The sequence below is a fragment of the Cherax quadricarinatus genome, chromosome 44 (assembly GCF_038502225.1).
Source record: "Cherax quadricarinatus isolate ZL_2023a chromosome 44, ASM3850222v1, whole genome shotgun sequence".
Taxonomy (NCBI): domain Eukaryota; kingdom Metazoa; phylum Arthropoda; class Malacostraca; order Decapoda; family Parastacidae; genus Cherax; species Cherax quadricarinatus.
In genome coordinates this window covers 19,638,618-19,663,285 of record NC_091335.1, presented here as the reverse complement: position 1 = coordinate 19,663,285, position 24,668 = coordinate 19,638,618, and the positions used below count along the sequence as shown (strand labels likewise).

Here is a 24,668-nt window from a genome sequence, read left to right as displayed (position 1 = left end):
ATAAATATAAGTGTATAATTGCTTTGAGGGACCATAGATTTTATTGGAATGCATATACAGTATGATATATGACCTCCACGGAATCAAACAAAAGAATAATGCATGTATAGTGATGTTGGTCCATGAGTCTGCTGACGTAGGTGATGGTGGTGGGTAGTGACCAAGTAGCATCAAACACTGCAGTCAACACAACCATAAATACCAAGACAAGATACAGAACATCTTTTACATGGATAATGTTTCTCTCGGTATAGAGCTTTATGAAGTCATAACTTAATAAAGTTCTATATAAAGCACAAATTTGTGCAAATAAAAATTTGTTCTGCAACTGTGTTTCTGCACAGTGTGTATAAGTTGTCGTACCGGAGTGTATAAACCAGAGTGTGTACACTACGTGACTGTCTATCTCACAACCATGGCGTTGACACCAACTTTATCCTCTCGTCTCCGTTATCCACTTGTGCTGTAAGTCATTACTCTACTCTTGTTTTAATTAGTATTAATTTGTTTTCGCAGGGAAGCGCTAAACCAACAGAGGTCATACATCGCATGGGGAATAGAAGGTACTCGGGTTCAATTCAAGAAAGTTCCGATTATTTGGATTAAAATCCCTTCTAACAGTATGAAGGCATCCATTTGAAATGGATTCTTGCTTTAGCCGCAATGTATTGTATAATAAATTAGTCAGCGTAATGCATAATACTGTCAATGGAAAAAAACAAATAGACGGTCTCGACCTGGTTACTGTTTAGTAAGAGGAGACTGCGTTTTATTTATTTTTTTTAGCAAAATTGGCTACATCAGTAGTGTACTAACTACTAATTTATATGATAGTTACATATTGGGTAGGAAAGGTGGCTATGTTTTTTTTTCTTCCTGTCATTCCATCACACAATGAATTTCACATATAATGCTGAAATCTCAGCCAGACGTGGGAGACTTCAGATGGGTCAGTGAAAATATTGTCAAGTATTCCATTAAGATGAATATAAAGGTATATGATACCGACTAGTGAAAAAAAAGACAAAATACAATCACTGTAAAACATGTTCAGTACAAACTTTTAGGTTCTGGTACTCTGATCACTCCAAATGTAAGTTTGGAGTGACAAGGTCCTAAGACTGAAACACTTCCATTAAAAATGTCCTTAAGTGATTGCAGTTTGTGTCTTTCATATTCCATTAAATGTTCAACAGCTACTGGAGTTTCATAATTTTCGTTCCAGCTATACTGGAGTTGATATTACTTGGGACCCTTTAATTAGAGGAGGTGCTGTGACGTCTGTAAATGGTTTTTGAGCAGGATATTAAGAGTTGCCTACTCTTTCTTAGATCCTTGCTGGTTTAGCGGTACGCTCATGAAATAAATAAATATCGGGAATTATCATCTCTCAGCATGGTGTATACCATTCATAGAAGAAATTGGCAAACAAGACATCACCGGAGACGTGGAAATACTGGTCAGACTCAGGAAGACCGGTTAAAGGTGAGATCAAGTGCTGGTGAGGTGAAGGTCCTGGTGAGAGTACGGGGCGGGGCTAGTGTCACCACGAAGTTTATTATGTTTATTGTATGAATCACAAAAAACAGAAACCCAACCAATAAAGATAAGCTGGTTCATTACTTCTCCCACCATGACCTCAAAACCTATCAGGTTTCGAGGTCATTCTTCCTCCGAACACTTAAAATTGGTAATAGTGAATATCTTTTAAAAGAATAAATATATATTAAGGATATTTTCGCTACTATCAAATTCCCACTTCATTATCTACTCTTGTAAACAGAAAGTCTTCTTCATACACAACACACCCAAAGAGTATTCCTACATAGATTTGTCATCCCTACAGAGAAAACAGAAGGGTAACAGCAGACTGTGGGCGGATGACAAATTCTGTCAGGAAGAGTGGCCGAGACCTTCAGACACGCCTACAAGATGGAAAAAATGCCTGCATAGCCCATCGTAACCTTCATACTCACATCATAGACTTAGGAGAATCTACCTACCTGGAGGGTGTTCCGGGGTCAACGCCCCCGCGGTCCAGTCCTCGACCAGGTTTCCCGGTGGATAATGCTTAACCAACCAGGCTGTTACTGCTGGCCGCACGCAGTCGAACGTACGAACCACATCCCAGCTGATTGGGTACTGACTTTGGGCATCTGTCAAGCTCCCTCTTGAAGGTAGCCAGGGGTCTTTTGGTAATTCCCCTTATGCCTCATGGGAGGCTCTTGAACAGTCTTGGGCCCCGGACATTTATTGTTTTGCCTTAGTATACCATTGGCGTCCCTACTTTTCATTGGGGGTATGTTGCACTATGCCCAGACTTTACTTTAGCAAGGAGTGATTTATGTGTGCAGATTTGGGACCAGTCCCTCCAGGATTTTCCAGGTATAGATTATGATATATTTCACCTGCACACCTGTGAGTACAGATCAAGTGACTCAAAGCGTTCCCAGTAATAAGGTGTTTGATAAAAGCTATATGTGCAGTAAAGGTTCTCTGTACATTCTCTATATCTGCGATTTCACCTGCCTTGAATGGAGCTGTTAGTGTACAGCAGTATTCCAGCCAAGAGAGAAAAGTGATTTAAAAAGGATCATCATTGGCTTGGCATCCCTTGTTTTGAGGGTTCTCGTTACCCATATCATTTTCCTCGCAATGTGATAGTGACACGTTATTTTCTCCAGTCTTCCATAACAGAGTGGTTGAAATTTGTCCTCATTGAACATCATATTGTTTTCTGTTTCCCACTGGAAAACTTGGTTTATGTATGCTTGGAGATTTACCGTGTTCTCAATGGATGACAGTCTCATGCAGATTATAGTATCGTCTGCTAAGGAGGAGACGGAGCTATGGTGTATTTTTCTGTCTGTCTGATATGAGGATGAGGAACAGGATGGAGGCAAGTACTGTGCTTTGTGGAACAGCTTTAAACTGTGGCGGCCTTCGATTTGTTTACCACTACTCTTTGTGTTCGATTGGTTAGAAAGTTGTAGATCCATCTGGCCACTTGGCCAGTTTTCCGTTTAGCGCGCATTTTGTACGCTATTACACCATGATCGCACTTGTCAGAGGCATTTGCAAAATCTGTGTATACTACACCTGCATTCTGTTTGCCTTTCTGTGCATCCAAGACCATATCATAGTAAGAACATAAGAACGAAGGAACACTGCAGAAGGCCTACTGGCCCATGCGAGGCAGGTCCAAGTCTCCTACCGGCTTAAGCCAATGCACCCAACCTAGTCAGGTCAGGTCACCTTGACTTAAGGGAGGAACACGGCAACCGTCCTGGTAGCACAAGCTAATCAGGTCCAACTCACACCCACCCACACCCACTCATGTATTTATCCAACCTATTTTTAAAGCTACACAACGTTCTGGCCTCTAGGACTGTACTTGGGAGTTTGTTCCACTCATCCACAACTCTATTACCAAACCAGTACTTTCCTATATCCTTCCTGAATCTGAATTTTTCTAACTTAAAACCATTGCTGCGAGTCCTGTCTAGGCTAGATATTTTCAGCACACTATTTACATCCCCTTTATTTATTCCTGTCTTCCATTTATACACCTCAATCATATCCCCCCTAATTCTACGTCTTTCTAGAGAGTGCAGATTCAGGGCCCTTAGTCTATCCTCATAGGGAAGGTTTCTGATACATGGGATCAACTTTGTCATCCTCCTTTGTACATTTTCCAGAGCATTTATATCCATTCTGTAATACGGTGACCAAAACTGTGCAGCATAATCTAAATGAGGCCTAACCAAGGATGTATAGAGTTGAAGAACAACCTGAGGACTCCTATTATTTATGCTTCTTGATATGAAGCCAAGGATTCTATTAGCTTTATTGCGAACACTTATGCACTGTTGTCTTGGTTTCAGATTACTGCTAACCAGAACTCCTAAATCTTTTTCGCAATCCGTAATATTAAGATCTACATTATTTAGTTTATATGTGGCATGGTTATTGTCCTGTCCAACATTTAGAACTTTGCATTTGTCTATATTAAACTGCATCTGCCACCTCTCCGACCACTGCATCAGTCTATTCAAATCTTCCTGGAGTGCTCTAATGTCCTCGTCAGAATGAATTCGACGGCCTATTTTGGTGTCATCGGCAAACTTGCTGATGTCGCTCTTTATGCCCTCATCTATGTCGTTTATGTATATTGTGAACAGCAGGGGGCCCAACACTGACCCCTGTGGAACACCGCTCGTGACGCTTCCCCACTCTGATTTCTCCCCATTTATGCAAACTCTCTGCTGCCTATTTGTCAACCATGCCTCTATCCAGGAAAAAATTTCTCCTCCTATTCCATGTGCCTTAATTTTCCTCAATAGTCTCTGATGTGGGACCCTGTCAAAAGCCTTACTGAAGTCCATATACACAATATCATATTCATTACCATGATCTACCTCCTCAAATACCTTAGTGAAAAAAGTTAATAAATTCGTAAGGCAGGAACGCCCCTTTGTAAAACCATGCTGAGATTCGTTGATTAATTTATGCTTTTCAAGGTGGCTACGAACTGCCTCGGCAATTATTGATTCCATAAATTTTCCCACTATGGAGGTTAGGCTTATTGGTCTATAGTTCGAAGCTAAGGACCTGTCACCTGCTTTGAAAATAGGTATCACATTTGCCATTTTCCACTTATCTGGCACCATGCCAGTTTGTAGTGATATGTTGAAAAGATTAGCCAAAGGTTTGCTAAGCTCCTCTTTACATTCCTTTAGAACCCTTGCATACAGTTCATCAGGGCCTGGGGATTTGTTAGGTTTTAATTTATCTATTTGCCTAAGGACCATGTCACTTGTGACCCTAATCGTGCACAGTTTATTATCGTCCTGTTCCACATAATTTATCATTTCTGGAATATCGCTGGTATCCTCCTGTGTAAAAACTGAGAGGAAGTATGTGTTAAAACTTCTACACATTTCCTTATCACTGTCAGTGAGCTGACCCGAGGAACTTTTGAGTGGGCCTATCTTGTCCCTGATCTTACTTCTGTATACCTGAAAGAATCCTTTTGGGTTAGTCTTCGAATCTCTTGCAACTTTAACCTCATAATCTCTTTTTGCTTTTCTAATTCCTTTTTTTATTTCTCTCTTTAACTGAATATATCGATTTCTTAATTGCCCCTCCCCTCTTTTGATTTGCCTATATATGCCTCTCTTTTGACCAATTAGATATTTTAATCTATTGTTCATCCATTTAGGATCATTTTTGTTTGATCTGATTTCCCTATTTGGAACATAATTTGACTGAGCAGCTAGAACTATGCCCTGGAAAGCGTCATATCGGCAACCATCACCACCTACCTGACCCTTAGTCAGGTCATTCCAGTTCAGCCCACCTAAGTAATTTTTCAGTCCTATGAAATCAGCCAAGCGGAAGTCAGGGACAGAGACTTGATTGCCATTATTAGGGGAATTCCATGATATATTAAAACTGAGTGATTTGTGATCACTTTCCCCAAGCTCATCATTAACCTCAAGATTATTAATTAGTGTTTCCCTACTGGCAAGAACCAAGTCAAGGAGGTTATTTCCCCTAGTTGGCTCTGTCACAAACTGTTTTAAAAAACAATCCTGGATCGTATCAAGAAAGTCACCTGACTCTAAATTTCCTGTCAAATTGCTCCAGTCAATCTGTCTATAGTTGAAATCTCCCATTAGCACAACATTTTCGTATGTAGATGCCTTACGAATTTCGTCCCATAGAAGTTTACTGCACTCCCTATCAAGATTTGGGGCCCTGTAAATCACACCCAAAATTAGTTTTTCTCGGCCCTCGAGAAGCTGTAACCAAACAGATTCAGTGGCTGACGCTTCTAATTTAATATCTTGTCTAACACAACAATTTAAATTGTCTCTGACATACATCGCTACTCCACCACCTTTCCTGTTGACCCTGTCAGTGTGGAATAATTTATAGCCTTGTATGTGACATTCAGAGGGCATCTCTCTATCTTTCAGATTGAGCCAGGTCTCTGTTATAGCAATAATATCTATGTTTCCTGCACTTGCAATTAATCTTAGCTCATCTATCTTATTTCTTACACTCCTGCTATTAGTATAGTAAACCTTAAGGGAGCTAGTCCCTTGCTGCCCTCTGCTGTCCCCCTTTGTTTGCTGACCTGATCTATTGTTTTTATTTATAACTTCATGCTGAATGCCTTTTATACATTTACTGTTTCCAACCCTAGTGTTGCAACCTGCTTGTTTCCCACACACACCCATACCTCTATCTTCCATCAGTTTAAAATCATAGGCATTTCACCAATGGCCTTCTCAATCGAGTCTGCAAGTGCTACCACCCCAGCCCCAGAGAGATGTACCCCATCCCTTGCATACATATCATGTTTGCCATAAAAGCTGTTCCAGTTGTCAATGAATGGGATTGCAAGTTCCTTGCAGTATCTGTCTAGCCAGCAATTTACACCAATTGCCCTAGACAACCATTCATTTCCTACTCCCCTTCTAGGCAAGATGCTACATATGATTGGGATCCCTCCCTTAGACTTAATGAAATCTATAGCTGACCTGTACTTATCTAGCAGCTCTTCTCTCCTACCCTTCCCAATATCATTTCCACCAGCACTGAGACAGATAATGGGCTTGTTCCCATTACCTGACATGATATTATCCAGCCTGTTGACAATGTCCCCAACACCAGCTCCAGGGAAGCACACTCTATCTCTCATCTTCTTATTCCTATTACAAAAAGCACGGTCAATATATCTTACCTGAGAGTCACCAACCACAAGAATGCGCTTACCTCCATTAGCAGGGGCAGTAGTACCCTTACCTTCACTGGCCACTGAAGTACATTCATCCTGAAGAACAGAGAAGCGATTTCCTACCTTCAGATCTTCACTCTTAACTTTCCTTACTCTGATGCGCCTCCCATTACTGTGAACCACTCGCCACTTGTAGCAGGTGCTGGGCTGCACCTCACTGCTGGTAGCCGTTGCTACCTCCCCAACTACAGCCTCCTCACAGCGAGAGACAGACTGCACCTCACTGCTAGAAGCCTCATTCCCCACAACTCCAGCCACCTCACACTCTCTCCCAGACCCATTGAGGTGGACCTTCAGCCTCCTAATCTCCTCCTGGAGAAGCAAGACCTCCTCCTTCAACTCTCCAACCTCAATTTTTAAAACACTGCAGAAGCAAGCCATGCTTTGTAACCGTCCACGCTAATCCCCAAAGCAGCTCAGGGTCTGTGACCTCACGTGACGACTGACCACTGACCACTCAAAACCACTGACCACTGACCACTGCTTCTTAGAACTCTTACAGATATTTTTATGTGGGACGTTAGAGCAATTGGTCTGTTGTTCTTTCCTATTGCTTTGCTGCCACCTTAATGGAGTGGAGCTATATCCATTGCTTTTAGCGACTGGAATTTCACCCGTGTCTATGCTATCTCTCCATAGCATGCCTAAGGCACATGGAAGAAGTTTCTTGCAATTCTTGATGAACACGGACTTCCGCGAGTCTGAGCCTAGGGCTGTATATAGGCATGTTGTCAATGAATTTCTCAAAGTCCAGTTAAGTTAGGGTTATGTCAGCAGTTTGGCATACATTGACAGGGTTTTGAGGCTCATTCATGAAAAACTCATTTGGATTGTCGATCTTTAGACTGATTAATGGCTCACTAAACACAAGAATCGTGATGAGTCCAGTATCTCACTCATTTCTTTGTTGTTATCTGTATAAGTTCCATCTTGTCTGAGCAAGGGCCCGATACGGAATGTGGTTTTGCCTTGTTTTTGGTATATGAAAAGAAATATTTTGAATTTCTTTCGATTTCACTAATTACTTTTAGCTCGTCCTGTCTCCTGGATTCTGTATGACTTTTAATTTGAGATCAATATTCTCTACTTCCCTGGTCAGTGTTTCCTTCTGAATTTTAGATAATCAGCTCAGTGATTCTTTGTTCTCTCCTGTAGAGGGAGCATCTCTCTCTAGTTAGGGGAATATTCCTTGAGCATTCTTCACCTGCCAGAAAGTTACGCCACGAGAACGCGTACCCACGATCTAACTCACTAACACCATCGAACAGAATTGTGTATATTTAGCTAAACCATTACCCACATTATCTGCAATTCATACTCCTCGCTGTTCATCAGTGTTTGACCTTACTTTTGACTTGTCTTTTCTCCGAGCCTAACCTCAAGATACTCGATACCTTATAAAACGGCTTAATTTTTTTATTTCCTGTTCATATGTATAATTTAATTATTAAAGGGGTGGATCGGAAAGCCAGCGAAAAGCCTCGGTTAGATGACCAAATCCTCCAATGGTGTGTCGTCATATGACTAAGACCCGCGTCGGCCTGTTTCCTAACGAATCTTAAATAACTTAACCTATATTTCTTGTATACTTGATAAAAGCCCAGCCTGGGTAAAACGTCGTAATAAAAATTACCCTCTATCATTGTATTTCCACAGGAGAAATGACATTTTTATGACGATATATCTGTCTTCACAAAAAAACATTAGACAGCAAAGAACAAGGGAGAAAATTTATTATTTATCTAATCGTATATAAGATAAAATATGCAAATCTACTCTTGCAGTAGCGTTGCGAGGTTTTAAGCCTTCATAGGGGGTTGCCTTGATACTAGTGAAAGGCGCTTGCTTGATCTAAAAAATAGGAGTTACCCCGCTTATTTCTTAGGTCAAGCATGTTAACCTCCTGTTTCTGTGTGACCCTCATGAGTTTAGCACTTCCCCATGAATATAGTAATGTTCACCCATCAGTAAAATGGGTATCTGGGTGTTAGTCGACTGGTGTGGGTCGCATCCTGGGACAAAACTGACCTAATTTGCCAGAAATGCTCTGCATAACAAGGGGCTTTCTATATAGTAGTATATCATTGATGTCAACTAGGCCTGTATACCTTGTACATGTACTTGTAGTAAATAAAGATATTATTATTATTATTAAGTGAGCAACCCTTGTGGTGACCTGTTGTTTGCGTGGATAATATACCGTCACATCTTATGATGTGAGTCTTGCTTTTATTTTACTGGGTGGATTAGTATTGGAGGTAGGCTACATGGTTTGACTATATTGGATTATCTTAATTTCAACATAACGTACTACATAGGACCATCGTATAAAATTTATAAACTTGTGTACGAAACCTAAGTAAAAACCAAGCGTCAGAGTCCGTCATTGCACTCTGTCGAAAAGACCAGCAGATTTTCATATTTCCTCTACAAATAAAATATTACCAACCCTTCAGGCTTCAGTTATTCAGTTTTTATTAAGGTATTTCATTCATAAGATATCCTCAAGTGTAAGCTTGGTGTAAAACTGAGCTGTGTGGAAGACAAGCCCCAGAACTCCCACAAATTACGGATTATATTGCTTTAATTTTCGTAGTGATTCCCACCATCACGAAGAGACGGGGCCAGGAACTGTGAATCGACCCCTGCAACCACAAGCAGGTGACTACGAGAGCCAATACTTGGACCAGTACTGTTTCTTGTGTATGTAAACGACATGGCAGGAAAATCGAGTCAGGTGTCCCTCTTCGCAGATGATGTGAAACTAATAACACAAATAGTAGAGCAGGAAAGACTACAAATGGATATGGACAGGTAGCAGGATTGGTCTGACAAGTGGCTAATAGAATGTAACCCTAGCAAATGTGGCTAATAGAATGTAACCCTAGCAAATGCAAAGTTAGGAAAACTGAGAACAAAGATGTCCGGGAACAGTGTACAGGCTCAGGGAACAAAGGCTGCAACTCTCTCTGAAAGAGTAGGATTTCCGGATGATCATAACTAAGCAGCTTGCCTGAGGAACACATCAACTGGATAAATGATGCAGCAGATGTGAGGACATGCCCATGCACTCTGCTCCATGCCCAGACTCCTGGAACTCCATGTTCATCAAGAATTGCAAGAAGTCTCTATCACGTGCCTTAGCATTTTATGGAGAGGGAGCATGGACACAGGGGTCATCCCACACACACTAAAAACAAGACATAGCCCCACTCCACAAAGGTGGCAGTAAAGCAATTGCAAAGAACTACAGACTGATAGCACTAACATCCCATATAAAAAATTTTGAGAGGGTTCTAAGAAGCAAGATAGCCAACCACCTAGATACCCATCAGTTACACAACCCAGGGCAACACGGGTTTAGAGCAGGTCGCTCCCGCCTGTCCCAGCTACTGGACCACTATAACAAGGTCCTGGATGCTGTAGAGGATAAACAAAATACAGATGTAGTATGCACAGACTTTGCAAAAGCTTTCGACAAGTGTGACCACGGTGTAATAGCACACAAAATGTGGGATAAAGGAATAACGGGAAAAGTTGGTAGATGGATCTACAACTTTCTGAAAAATAGAACACAAAGAGTAATAGTGAACAGATTAAAGTCCCAGGCAGCCAGGGTAAAAAGCTCTGGTCCACAAGGCACAGTACTCCCTCCCATTCTATTCCTCATCCTCATTTCTTACACAGAAATGACACCCGGATCATCATGGCAGTAACCTTCATCCAAGAAGCTGCGAGACTCCAAGTGGACATCAACCAAATCTTTGAATGAGCCACTCAAAATAATATGAAGTTCAACGAGGAGAAATTTCAACTACTCAGATATGGAAAACTTGAAGAAATAAAAAATGTCAGGGTATACCACAAATTCTAACCATACAATTTGCGCTGTATAGCCCTTGTGGCTTCGCGCTCCTTTTTGATAATAATAATAATAACCATACAATATAGCGGAAAAGTAATTGGAAGGACCTGGGAGTGATAATGTCAGAGGATCTCCCCTTCAAAGACCACAACAACGTATCTACCTCATCCGCTAGGAAAATGATAGGATGGATAATGAGAACCTTCAAAACTAGGGATGCCAAGCCCATGATGATTCTCTTCAAATCACTTGTGCTCTCTAGGCTGGAATACTACTGTACACTAACAGCCACCTTCAAAGCTGGCGACATTGCAGACCTGGAGAGTGTACAAAGAACTTTCATGGCACACATAAGTGCGATAAGGCACCTAAACTACTGGGAACGGTTGAAGGTCCTTGATCTGTATTCCCTCGAACGCAGGCAAGAGAGATACATGATAATATACACTTGGAAGGTCCTGAGGGATTGGTACCAAACCGGCACACGAAAATCACTCCATATGAAAGCAAAAGACTCGGCAGGAGATGCAACATTCCCCCAATGAAAAGCAGGGGTACCACAAGTACACTGAGAGACAGCACAATAAGTGTCTGCAGCCCAAGACTGTTCAACTGCCTCCCAGCATACATAAGGGGAATTACAAATAGACCCCTGGCTGTCTTCAAGAAGGCACTGGACACGCACCTAAAGTCAGTACCTCACCAACCGGGCTGTGGTTCGTATGTCAGCTTGCGTGCGACCAGCAGTAACAGCCTGGTTGATATGACTCTGATCCACCATGAGGTCTGGTCTCAGACCGGGCCGTGGGGGCGTTGACCCCAAAACCCTCTCCAGGTATCACCAGGTAAACATTATCATGTTTACCTGGTGATACCTGGAGAGGCATGTAGTGCTGTCTGACCCTTGTGGGTTTAGCATTTACTTATGATTATAATAATAACAAGGAGGCATACATGACCATATACATTTTATATAGCTGGCCCCTCAGGTTAAGCATGTAAAGAAACTGGAAAAAGTGCAGAGGTTTGCAACAAAACTAGTCCCAGTGCCCAAGGATATAACTTGTGAGGAGAGGATAAATAAGCTAAACCTGATGAGCCTAGAGGACAAGGACTAGAGGTGACATGATTACAACATACAAAATATTGAGAGGACTTTACAAGAGTGGACAAGGAGAGTGTTTGAGAAGCTGGTCTAAGGTACACAAGGTCACAGCTGGAAGCTAATAGCACAGATGATTCACAAGGATGTTAGGAAATACTTTTTTAGCCTTAGAGTGGTCAGGAAGTGGAATGACCTAGATAGTGAAGTGGTAGAGACAGAAAAAGTATGATAAGGCTCACACAGCCAGAAGAAACTTTAATTAGTAACGACCGCAGAGAGGCTGGGTCAGGAGCTGAGACTCAATTCCCTCAACCACAGTTAGGTGAGTACACACACACATATGTATTTTAGTAACCAGTATTTAATAATACAGAAATAATGCAGATGTTTAGGAGTCTATTAGAGACTCCTCTGGAGCTGGTAAACTAGTTGAGAAGAAGCCCTTATATGTACTTACAGTGGTCCCTCAATTATCGTCTATAATCCGTTCCTGGAAGTGGGACTATTATTGAAATAGACGATTTTCGAATCAATTTTCCCAATAAGAAATGATGTAAATACAATTAATCCGTTCCTGACACCAAGAAGTATTAAAACAAAAAAATTTTTTACATGAAATATAGATGTAGTACATAAACAATACAATGGAACATGATGAATGAAACATTAACAGAATAACACTTACCTTTATTGGTGATTCTTCTTAGTGTATGGAAGACTGGAGGAGGAGAGACATTGGATTATTTACTGTTTGGAAGGGGAATCCCCTTCCATCAACACCTCATGTACCAAGTGCTTTTCTGGGATTCTCTTCTCTGTTTCTTAATGCCACTAGGACCAGCTTGAGAGTCACTGGAGTCGTGTCTCGCAAAAAAACTGTCCAGAGAGCTCTGTTTCTGGCGTCTCTTTAAAACTTCCCTAAAATGGGCCAAGACTCTCTCACTGTACAAGTTGCCGATATGGCTTGCAACATCCTTCTCAGGGTGATGTTTCTCCATAAATCTTTCCATCCTACCCCACATTTCAAAAATATCCTTAATTTCTGAAGAAGGCACCTTCTTCCATCTCTCTTCCTCCTCCTCTGCAGCAAGATTCTGAGCTGCGATCTGTTGCTCTTCCTGCTGAAGCTCTTGCAGCTCCTCAGTGGTTAGCTCTTCATTGTGGTCCTCCACCAACTCTTCCACATCCAACCCCATGGAACTCCCTATTGCCACAATAGAGTTCACAACTGACATAGGCTCATCAGGAGCTGCCTCAAACCCTTCAAAATCCCTCTTGTGGACACAATCTGGCCACAATTTTCTCCAAGCAGAGTTCAAAGTCCTGGTAGTCACTCCCTCCCAAGTCTTACCTATAAGGCTTATGCAATGGAGAATATTCTTTCCAAAAATCTCTTAAGGTCAAGTGAGTGTCTGAGATCACATTAAAGCACCTTTCAAACATTGCTTTGGTGTAGAGTTTTTTAAAGTTTGAAATGACTTGCTGGTCCATGGGCTGGAGGAGAGGAGTGGAATTCGGAGGCAAGAACTTTACTGTGATGAACCCAAACTCCTTCAGAATTAGGTCATCCAAGTTTGGAGGATGAGCAGGAACATTGTCCATTACTAGGAGGCACTTGAGATCCAATTTCTTTTCCAGGAGGTAATTCTTCACACTAGGGCCAAACACTTCATTGAACCACTCGACGAAAATGTCCCTTGTGACCCATGCTTTATTATTAGATCTCCAAAACACACACAATTTACTCTTCATAACATTGTTTTTCTTGAACACTGGGATTTTCAGAATGGTACACTAGTAATGGCTTCACTTTGAAATCTCCAATAGCATTAGCACAGAACATGAGCGTCAGCCTGTCTTTCATAGGCTTGTGTCCTGGCAGTGCCTTTTCTTCCTGAGTAATGTAGGTCCTCTTTGGCATTTTCTTCCAAAAGAGGCCTGTTTTGTCACAATTGAACACTTGTTCAGGTTTCAGTCCTTCAGCCTCTATGTACTCCTTGAATTCCTGCACATATTTTTCAGCCGCTTTTTTGTCAGAACTGGCAGCCTCACCATGCCTTATCACACTGTGTATGCCAGTACGGTTCTTAAATCTCTCAAACCAGCCTTTGCTGGCCTTAAATTCACTCACATCACCACTAGTTGCAGGCAATTTCTTTACCAAATCGTCATGCAACTGCCTAGCCTTTTCACAAATAAGCTAATTGTTTCTCGTTTATCCACATCAATAATAATTTCTCAACATCTTCAAGTACTGGTGATCTCATTTTTGTCAGCATATTTACCCCCTTTGTAACAACAGCTTCCCTGATTTCCTTTTTCTTAGCTATGATGGAAGATATGGTTGTACGGGATTTGTTATACATCCTGGCCAGTTCGCCCACACATACGCCACTTTCATATTGTTCAATGATGTTTTTCTTAAATTCAATCGTATTTCTCACCTTCTTTACCAAAGGCTTGGCACTAGGAGCTTTCTTTGGAGCCATGGTAGCTTATTTAGCACTTGCAAGCACTAAAATCAATGGAATACATATTATGAAATATTTTGCATGAACACGTGAGGGGACCGTCACTCACTGGTAAACAATGGCACACTGGCTGGGAGGGGAGGCCGAGGCGGCTCAGAGCGTGAGTACGCGTCCAGCATGAAAGACGATTAGCGAGTTAACGGACCATTTGCGAGCCAATGTTTAGACAAAATAACAGGACTATTTCCGAAATGGACAACTTTCAGGCCGGACGATTATTGAGGGACCACTGTATATGTAAATGCAGAGAACCCAACCCAGCTCAAAATTTGTCCAATCTATTGTTAAGGCTATACAAACTTTTCTTTGCTGTATGTAGCCAAACGAGTGTTGTTCCCATATTTCCTATACAATAACAGAATCAAATGCATAAGGGACAGGTATTTTAATATACCATTACTTTAATATTTGCTTAAAAAATAAACTTTATCTATGTACATAAATAATGTATGCTACATAAATAATGTATGCTACATAAATAATGTATGCTTATCTACATAAATAATGTATGGTTTGTGCATGTATATTTTACTAACACCAGCCATATACATATACAGTATCAATTACTGTAGTTAAAGTTATGTCAAAAATGTGCCCTTTCAGGTGTGTTCGTAGTATGAGCACAGGTGATGCTGGCTCAGGTGTTGGGGCAGGTGGTGGCACTGGAGGCACAATCAGAGATGCTGGGGGTGCCTTTGGCAAGAGGGAGGTGGCCCTTGAAGAACAATTCTTCCGTAAATTGGTGAGAGACCTACAGTATTTGCAGTGTACAGTATATACTGTACACTGATAAAAATCTTCACATTTATTTATTTAATATAAGCAGTAGCTGTGGCAAGCAATAAATAAGGCATTTTTAGTAGTAAAGAGTTCCATACTCAATTTAATTACTTTTAAAAAAAATTAGACCAGTGTGTTAATGCGGGAATACATAACATACCAGAAGCACTATTTTTTACAAAGCCAACGTTATGCTCAGCACAGAATATATAAAGGCACAGAATATATAACAGGCACAATTAAGAGGGATGTTGAGAAATTTCCAAGAAATCACTCATTTGGGTATTGGTGCTTCGAATTTTACTGGCGAGACTGTTTCAATAGGCTGGAGTTATAATTCGTTATGTTTAGTTATGACAGTATCTCTAGATTTGTTCAGCTTTTGGGTGCCCAGGATCTGAGGAAGTATCTTCAGGTTTTTTATATCTCCTCTTGTTTCAGTGAATCTATTAGAATGGTGCAGTTGCTTGGATTTCCTCATTAGTTTGATGAGGACTGATGTATAGTGTTTACTATGTTCTTTAGTTATTAAGCCCTGTCTATATTGTTTTTCATATTTATGTTTCTTATCAGTGGCTCTTAGAATGCTTTTAGTAAGCCATGGGCACCTAGTTGTTTATTAGCGATCTGTTTGGTTTTTATGGGACAATGTTTGTTGTACAGTCTATGCATTTTATTTAGAAATATGTCTATCCATTCATCAATACCTTCGGCATTGGAAAATTCTGTAAGTCAGTCAGCTCAGTTTAGCTCTACGGTGAAGTTACTCATTGATGCCTCATCATGGGGTCGAAAAAAGATCTTGCTATATTCCATTGGTTGCTTAGAAATGTTTGTTAGGAGGAAGGTGGGGTAGTAGTCAGTAGTGTTGTTCGTGATTATTTCTGATCTGAGGGGAGCTAGTATATTTGTCCATATATATGGTAAATTATGATTGCACTCATCTCAGTCTTGTTGGTTTAGTTATAGCTGGTATTAGTAGTAAATCATTCATAGTATTAATGAAATCAGTTACTGGTATTGTACCAACACTTGTATATGGGTGTGAGGTATAGGTTTTGAGTGCTGTAGTGAAAAGGATGCAGTAGGCAGAGGAGATGCCATGTTTGAGAGCACTGTTGGTGTGAATGTCATGCAGAGAATTTGGAGCATAAAGATTAAAAGGCAATGTGGGATGACCAAGGGTATAATTTGCAGACCGAAGGAAGGGTTGTTGAGGTGGTGTGGGCATGTAGAGAGGATGGACAGGGATAGATTGATGATGAGGACTGGGGTGGAAGGTAGAAAAGGCATAGTTTTAGGGAGGGGGAAAAAGAGGCTTTCAGTTTTATGGGCCTGAGCATCCAGCAGGTTTGTGTGAGCATGTTAAATAATGATTGGAGACAAGTAGTTTTTTAGTGGACATTCTGTTCAAATGTAAGCAGGACTACTTTTATAAAAAGTTTCAAGGAAACCAGTTAAACGGACATGAGTCCTGGAGGTGGGAAGGGCAGTGCCTGTCCTCTTGAGGAGGGGTGAGGATTTTGCAGTTAGATGGGGAATCCAGTTGTGATGTCAGCACACTTTTGAAAGATAGCAGTTGGTTAATGTTTTTTCTTTGGGTTACCCTGCCTTGGTTGGAGATAGCCATTGAGTTAAAAAAATTATTATTATAATTAATTATTATTATTATTATTATTATTATTATTATTATTATTATTATTATTATTATTATTATTATTTCTTTCTTTCAACACACCGGCCGTATCCCACCGAGGCGGGGTGGCCCAAAAGGAAAACCCAAAGTTTCTCCTTTCAAATTTAGTAATATATACAGGAGAAGGGGTTACTAGCCTCTTGCTCCCGGCATTTTAGTCGCCTCTTACAACACGCATGGCTTACAGAGGAAGAATTCTGTTCCACCTCCCCATGGAGATAAGAGGAAATAAACAAGAACAAGAACTAGAAAGAAAATAGAAGAAAACCCAGAGGGGTATGTATATACAGTGGACCCCCGCTTAACGATCACCTCCCAATGCGACCAATTATGTAAGTGTATTTATGTAAGTGCGTTTGTACGTGTATGTTTGGGGGGTCTGAAATGGACTAACCTACTTCACAATATTCCTCATGGGAACAAATTCGGTCAGTACTGGGACCTGAACATACTTCTGGAATGAAAAAATATCGTTAACCGGGGGTCCACTGTATACGCTTGTACATGTATGTGTAGTGTGACCTAAGTGTAAGTAGAAGTAGCAAGACGTACCTGAAATCTTGCATGTTCATGGGACAGAAAAAAGGACACCAGCAATCCTACCATCATGTAAAACAATTACAGGTTTCCGTTTTACACTCACTTGGCAGGACGGTAGTACCTCCCTGGGCGGTTGCTGTTTACCAACCTACTACCTAGGTATTATTATTATTTTATTATTTTTTTTATTATCACACTGGCCGATTCCCACCAAGGCAGGGTGGCCCGAAAAAGAAAAACTTTCACCATCATTCACTCCATCACTGTCTTGCCAGAAGGGTGCTTTACACTACAGTTTTTAAACTGCAACATTAACACCCCTCCTTCAGAGTGCAGGCACTGTACTTCCCATCTCCAGGACTCAAGTCCGGCCTGCCGGTTTCCCTGAACCCCTTCATAAATGTTACTTTGCTCACACTCCAACAGCACGTCAAGTATTAAAAACCATTTGTCTCCATTCACTCCTATCAAACACGCTCACACATGCCTGCTGGAAGTCCAAGCCCCTCGCACACAAAACCTCCTTTACCCCCTCTCTCCAACCTTTCCTAGGCCGACCCCTACACCGCCTTCCTTCCACTACAGACTGATACACTCTTGAAGTCATTCTGTTTCGCTCCATTCTCTCTACATGTCCGAACCACCTCAACAACCCTTCCTCAGCCCTCTGGACAACAGATTTGGTAATCCCGCACCTCCTCCTAACTTCCAAACTACGAATTCTCTGCATTATATTCACACCACACATTGCCCTCAGACATGACATCTCCACTGCCTCCAGCCTTCTTCTCGCTGCAACATTCATCACCCATGCTTCACACCCATATAAGAGCGTTGGTAAAACTATACTCTCATACATTCCCCTCTTTGTCTCCAAGGACAAAGTTCTTTGTCTCCACAGACTCCTAAGTGCACCACTCACTCTTTTCCCCTCATCAATTCTATGATTCACCTCATCTTTCATAGACCCATCCGCTGACACGTCCACTCCCAAATATCTGAATACATTCACCTCCTCCATACTCTCTCCCTCCAATCTGATATTCAGTCTTTCATCACCTAATTTTTTTGTTATCCTCATAACCTTACTCTTTCCTGTATTCACCTTTAATTTTCTTCTTTTGCACACCCTACCAAATTCATCCACCAATCTCTGCAACTTCTCTTCAGAATCTCCCAAGAGCACAGTGTCATCAGCAAAGAGCAACTGTGACAACTCCCACTTTGTGTGTGATTCTTTATCTTTTAACTCCACGCCTCTTGCCAAGACCCTCGCATTTACTTCTCTTACAACCCCATCTATAAATATATTAAACAACCACGGTGACATCACACATCCTTGTCTAAGGCCTACTTTTACTGGGAAATAATTTCCCTCTTTCCTACATACTCTAACTTGAGCCTCACTATCCTCGTAAAAACTCTTCACTGCTTTCAGTAACCTACCTCCTACACCATACACTTGCAACATCTGCCACATTGCCCCCTTATCCACCCTGTCATACGCCTTTTCCAAATCCATAAATGCCACAATTATTATTATTATTATTATTACTTCAACATCACTCTGTCTACAAATTATTTTTCATTTTGTGCTGGCAATACAGTTCTCCATATTTTCCATACTGCTCATTACTTTTTCTTATATCCATTTTGTTGTTCTAGGAACACCAGCAGCTAGAAAAGATGAGAGCTGGACTAGAAGAGGAGGTGCAGTTCCATAATGAACAAGTTGATGCCCACAAAGATGCCATAAAACGGCATTATCGGATACTTGATGACCTGAAAATGAACATCAGGAATATTGAAGCACGAGACAAAATGTTCAAAGATAATTAATAAGGTTGTAACACAGGATATAACTTTGAATCCAATATCTTTAGTGTATACAGAAATCATAATTTTGATTTCAAACTTTAATGTGTATTTTGCTGATGTGTTTTAAAGTTTGCAAAATATGCATACATGTAGGTTGCCCTTCCCTTCTCCCATCCATTTTTTCCAAAAGTGTGTGTGTACATACAACAAGGTAATCATACATTTTTTTTAACACACCAACTGTATCCCACTGAGGCAGGGTGACCTGAAAAGAAAAATTAAAGTTTTTCTTTTCAAATTTAGTAATTCATACAGGAAAAGGGGTTACTAGCCCCTTGCTCCCAGCATTTTAGCTGCCTCTTATCACACGCATGGTTTACAAAGGAAAAATTCTTTTCCCATTCCATGAGAGAATATAAAACAAGTTTTGAAAGTAAATAATTTTGTACATGTTCAGCCTCACACACTGAGTGTCTGTGGTTCAATCCCCAGCTAGGGTAGAAACATTAGGCATGTTTTCCTATACCTGCTGTCCTGTTCACCTAGCAAGCAAGTAGGTACCTGGGTCTTAGTCATCTGGTGTGGTTTGCATCCGAGGGACAAGATTTAATGAGCCCAATAGAAATAAGACAGACTGTCCTTGATGACACACTTATTTTCTTGGGTTATCTGGGTGGCTAACCCTCCGGGGTTAAAAATCTGAACAGAATCTTATCTTAAATATATAGTCTGATAGTACTTACTGTATATACTGCAGTACTGTACCTACTGTGCCCTCTTCTACCAGACTACCTACCTACAATACTTCATCACTCAATATTTGTCCTAAAACCAACTACATATTACCTTCAAAGGTGAAAATAACTTCATGGTAAGTCAAAAGTTTCCATACATAGGCCACATAGTCACTGTAATATGCAATCATGTGTGGCTTATGTATGTATACTTGACTAATCCTATTTGAGTTTAATACAGTATGGAGGATAATCTAGAACCTCCTGGGCAAACCTGATAATGAGTAAAAACATAACTTTTAGTAAAACATTAAAAAAGTAGGACCGAGGATAGCTTGTTGTAGGGTGCCTAGTTCCAAGATAAGATAAGATAAGATTTCGTTCGGATTTTTAACCCCAGAGGGTTAGCCACCCAGGATAACCCAAGAAAGTCAGTGCGTCATCGAGGACTGTCTGACTTATTTCCATTGGGGTCCTTAATCTTGTCCCCCAGGATGCGACCCACACCAGTCGACTAACACCCAGGTACCTATTTGCTGCTAGGTGAACAGGACAACAGGTGTAAGGAAACGTGTCGAAATGTTTCCACCCGCCGGGAATCGAACCCGGGCCCTCCGTGTGTGAAGCGGGAGCTTTAGCCACCAGGCCACCGGGCCACCAAATGTTTCAGATACAGCACATATGAATTGTTGGACAGTTAACCTTCCCAGCAGAGAAGCCATCTATTCTGGTAAACTTACCTAGGATGATATGTTGGTTGTCAATGTGAAGGGCAGCCTCAAAAATCAAGGAGTTGGTGTAGGTGTGGGAAGGTGTATGCAAGGGCAAGAGGGTATTGACAAAATAGTGCATAAAGCTGTGTGACTGGGAAAGTACAGAAGGGTTTTGTCTTTATGAAGGAGACAGTTCAGGATCACCCTCTCAAAGTGTTTTGCTGGAAACTGGAATAAAAATAGGGCAAAATAGCATTTTGTTAATATGATTTAGGAATGTAAATCATGAGTTTTGGAGCTCTTTGGTTACACAGCTCAGCTGTACAACTCAGGTAGTGGATTTTTTGCTACTGGTTGGAGTGCTGTATATCATTTGTAGTTGTGTTCTCTCAGGATAAATGGGCTTAATTTTAGTATAAAATTTATTTAAAATTCAGCAAATAATACAATGTATTCATCTACTCTGCAGTTCGTGAAGCCAACAAGTTTGTGTATTTTGTGTTTTGAATTTAATTTAGACTGTGTGTGAAGGAGGTTATTGGATGTACAAGTATAATGTCAACAAGTATGGGTAAGAAAATGAAATATGCTGAGTGAAATGTTGTTCCAGTAGTATCTTGTTCTGTATATTGTCTTCATACCTAAGAAGTTTATTATTTAAGCACTGACCATCTCACTTGATGTAGGTGAGAGTACAAGACCCTTCCAGTTTTGTATCTCTTGTTTCTATTGATCCTACAGTATATCCCTCCATTCCCATTGAGAGCAGGGTGTGGCAAATGAGACCATTAACAAGATTCTTTGTGATTGCCTAAGTTCTGCCATAAACTTTCTGGTTGTGGGGAAGGGCAGGCTAAAAGAATTTAAGCTTATAGGCATACAGTTTTTCTGTATGCAAAGCCTAGTTTCCATTATATACTCATTGGATAAGGCTTAGTTCTGTAGCATAGTGATGAGGTTGAAAGTGTTGGTTGAGAACACAGGGTTCTTGATTTAGTTTCCTTGTCTGAGTATTTCTTGATGATCTGGCCAGACAAGATTCTTGACAATTTTGGCTTAAGCTTAAGAGGTTTCTGACAGTAGTATATAGTTGTTGTGCGAGTACTTGGTGGATGGTGCTTTCATAAAGCATTATACTATTATAGTAGTCTTATTTACAACCACTAATTTTGTGATTGAATCCATTACTCTTATGAACAGCTTATAACAGTACTACTAAATTGCTTAGCTAACAGGATATTGGGATCCAGTTCCTGGACCCATTATGTGCTTCTGCAGTTTTATGTTATCACCCACAGGATTTCAGGAGTTGTATGAGGCAGATAATAAAGCTGTCATATACTAGCTTGTAAAGTAGGGAAGGCCAGAGGGAGAAGTGATGAAATCTCTCATTATCAATACAGGGCTATGTTTTTGCTAATGACTACAGTACTAACTTTACACACCCTTACCTCTCACTCATTCTTAACCTCCACACGTCTCTCCCTGCAGTGTTTTGTGGCTCTTATGGGTTTAGCACTTAATTTGATAATAATAATAATGATACAGTATTAAGAACACCCACTTACAAACAAGATGTGCTTCTGAAAATAGTAATTTGAGTCTTTGGTCCCTGGAATTTATTATCCTACACACACCCAAGTTATAATCAGAGATGTTTATTTTTTAACAATACTCTGATGAGCCCCTCCCATCCTCTTCCCTTTCTTCTCTCTTCTTCCCTTTCTATCTGTCCTATTTTCCATTTGGTATAAGCTGAGCTGCAGCACATCAACTGCCCAAGTGGTTTTCAGGCTAGTGTAATTGTTTAATTTACAGTTCTTTACAAACTCTACTAAACAAATTTGAGCCCATCATACATCCAAAAAATGAGCAAACACAAAACATTTAATGAAAAACAAAAAAAAAATTATTTATTGAAAATATTCTCTGTTGAAATGTTTGCAATGTTCATATCTTAAAATCAGAGTTTGCAAAAAATTAATTGATTCCAGGCACCCTGTTCACAAGCATGGGTGTCTGCAACTCTTGAGTTTTGTTGTAGCACTATCCCATCACCAGTTTGTATTGCATGTTTTGGTGTTACTGTTGTAGATGCTATTAATGTACTACTGGACCCACTATTCTGTCCTCAATAGGAGTTGGGTTGGAGCTAGTCATTCTTGACAGGTTGGGGTATAATCAGATTCAAGGACTGCAGAGTGAAAGGAGAGTGCTCGTCATCCTGGAATTAGTGACTTGGCTCATGTTGACTAATGAGGTGGTACTGTATCAACAGAATTAACAGTAGGAGTGAAAGTTGGAGAAATGATGAAGGGGGATCAGGATCACTGAATGTATTTCAATTGCTGTTTCTGTTCTCCCATCATCAGATTATTATTATTATTACAATCAAGGGGAAGCGCTAAACCCGGAGGATTATACAGCGCCTGGGGGGGGGGGATGTGGAAGGCATTCAGGCTTAATTTGGGGAACTGGAGCACAGATCCAATTCCCTAAATCAAGAGCCCCTCACCAACATCAAGGAACCTTCCTTGAGGGGTCCCATCATCAGAAATTGGAAAAGAATCAGCTGGCAGACTCCTGTTAGAATGATCAGCAGTGTTATGGGTAGTATACTGTTAAACTTGCTGTTCTTTAACCTCCTGGTATTACTAATCCAATTTACATATCCAGCAGGACATCAACCATCAACTGTAAAACAGTTATTTGAGTTGCAAGACTCCATTGAAATTAAAACTAAAACTGAACCTTTATTGATGAAGTTTTAATTTTGATATCTGTATACTCCATCCTAAGTATTTATTGAGACAAGAGCATCATTATGTGAAACTATTAGTTGCCAACTTTCTGCAGCTTAAGTTCCTTATTAGGGTTTACAAATAAACTTCCTTAAACTTTGCTGTTAACTTGCTGCTGATTGGAAAATCATTTCCAATTGTTGTGGGAGAGGAAGGGTGTGCTGGAGCCTGTATTATTTCTTGCATGTAGTCTTTTGGAGTCCACTCATTCTTAAGAGTAGTTGTATTTTATGGTGAAAAAAATTCTTTACCACCTCTAAGGGTGGGCTGGATAAATGCATCAATGAAAAAGGCTAGCATGGATCAATAGACATACTGCTGGTTTTTTGTTCTTTTTGGACTTGTTGGAGGCTCTAGTTAGGATCTAAAACCAACACAAGTGATTGAGATTATTTTCCTCATTTCTGTGACTGTATAAAATTGCACTACCCTCAGTTGGGGTGTTTCTACTCTCTTGTTAGTCTATGGTGGTAATCCTTCCAATGATTATATGATCCCTAGTGGCAAGGCCTGCAAATTTCTGCAAGTGGCAGAGTGAGACTGAAATATCTCCAAACAGATCTTTGGTTTGATGTGTAGTTTGGTTATGCATTATATAGTAGGATGAAATTAAAAAAATACTTCACTGAATGTCACTGGTACAGGTATGAGTATATCAGTACTTCACTGAATGTCACTGGTACAGGTATGAGTATATCAGTACTTCACTGAATGTCACTGGTACAGGTATGAATATAACAGTACTTCACTGAATGTCACTGGTACAGGTATGTATATTATGTTATACATTAATACACTGCATTCATTTGTTACATGAAATTGCATTTTAATGTAGAATGTGAAATGTGTCAAATATGTATAGCTTTGCTATGTGTTGTTAGGAATACATACACTGTACAAGAGTAATTTTTCTTGTCCTGAAATTTTTGTTGTCTGGTGACTTAAAAATTGGTCTCACCCAGTTTAGCCTTATTTAAATATAATAATCATATTATTTACCTACTGGTCATTTTTTCTAGTTTTATTACTATTATTATTATTATTATTTTTTTTTTTAACAAGTCGGCCATCTCCCACTGAGGCAGGGTGACCCAAAAAGAAAGAAAATCCTCAAAAAGAAAATACTTTCATCCTCATTCAACACTTTCACCTCACTCACACATAATCACTGTTTTTGCAAAGGTGCTGAGAACACAACAGTTCAGAAGCATATAATATAAAGATACACAACATATCCTCCAAACTGCTAATATCCCGAACCCCTCCTTTAGAGTGCAGGC

At 40.4% G+C, this 24,668-nt stretch overlaps 1 protein-coding gene across 2 annotated transcripts; it reads left to right on the top strand.

Moving 5' to 3' along the window:
• Positions 1-308: 308 nt before the first annotated feature.
• Positions 309-24,290, top strand: LOC128697419 (ATPase inhibitor mai-2, mitochondrial). Of its 2 annotated transcripts, none has more exons than XM_053789049.2 (3): positions 309-465; positions 14,910-15,048; positions 18,988-24,290. In XM_053789049.2, exons 1-3 carry the CDS (start codon positions 416-418, stop codon positions 19,159-19,161), a joined length of 363 nt encoding a protein of 120 aa, XP_053645024.1. In that variant the 5' UTR covers positions 309-415; the 3' UTR covers positions 19,162-24,290. The 2 variants fall into 2 exon arrangements, with proteins under 2 accessions (XP_053645024.1, XP_069950266.1); XM_070094165.1 differs by lacking the exon at positions 309-465 and adding an exon at positions 1,335-1,485.
• The last annotated feature ends 378 nt before the right edge of the window (positions 24,291-24,668 follow it).

Coding starts and splice junctions, on each gene's coding strand:
- LOC128697419 (XM_053789049.2), top strand. CDS start 416: ATGGCGTTGACACCAACTTTATCCTCTCGTCTCCGTTATCCACTTGTG. Junction 466..14,909: donor CTCCGTTATCCACTTGTGCT/GTAAGTCATTAC, acceptor GTGCCCTTTCAG/GTGTGTTCGTAGTATGAGCA. Junction 15,049..18,987: donor AACAATTCTTCCGTAAATTG/GTGAGAGACCTA, acceptor TTGTTGTTCTAG/GAACACCAGCAGCTAGAAAA.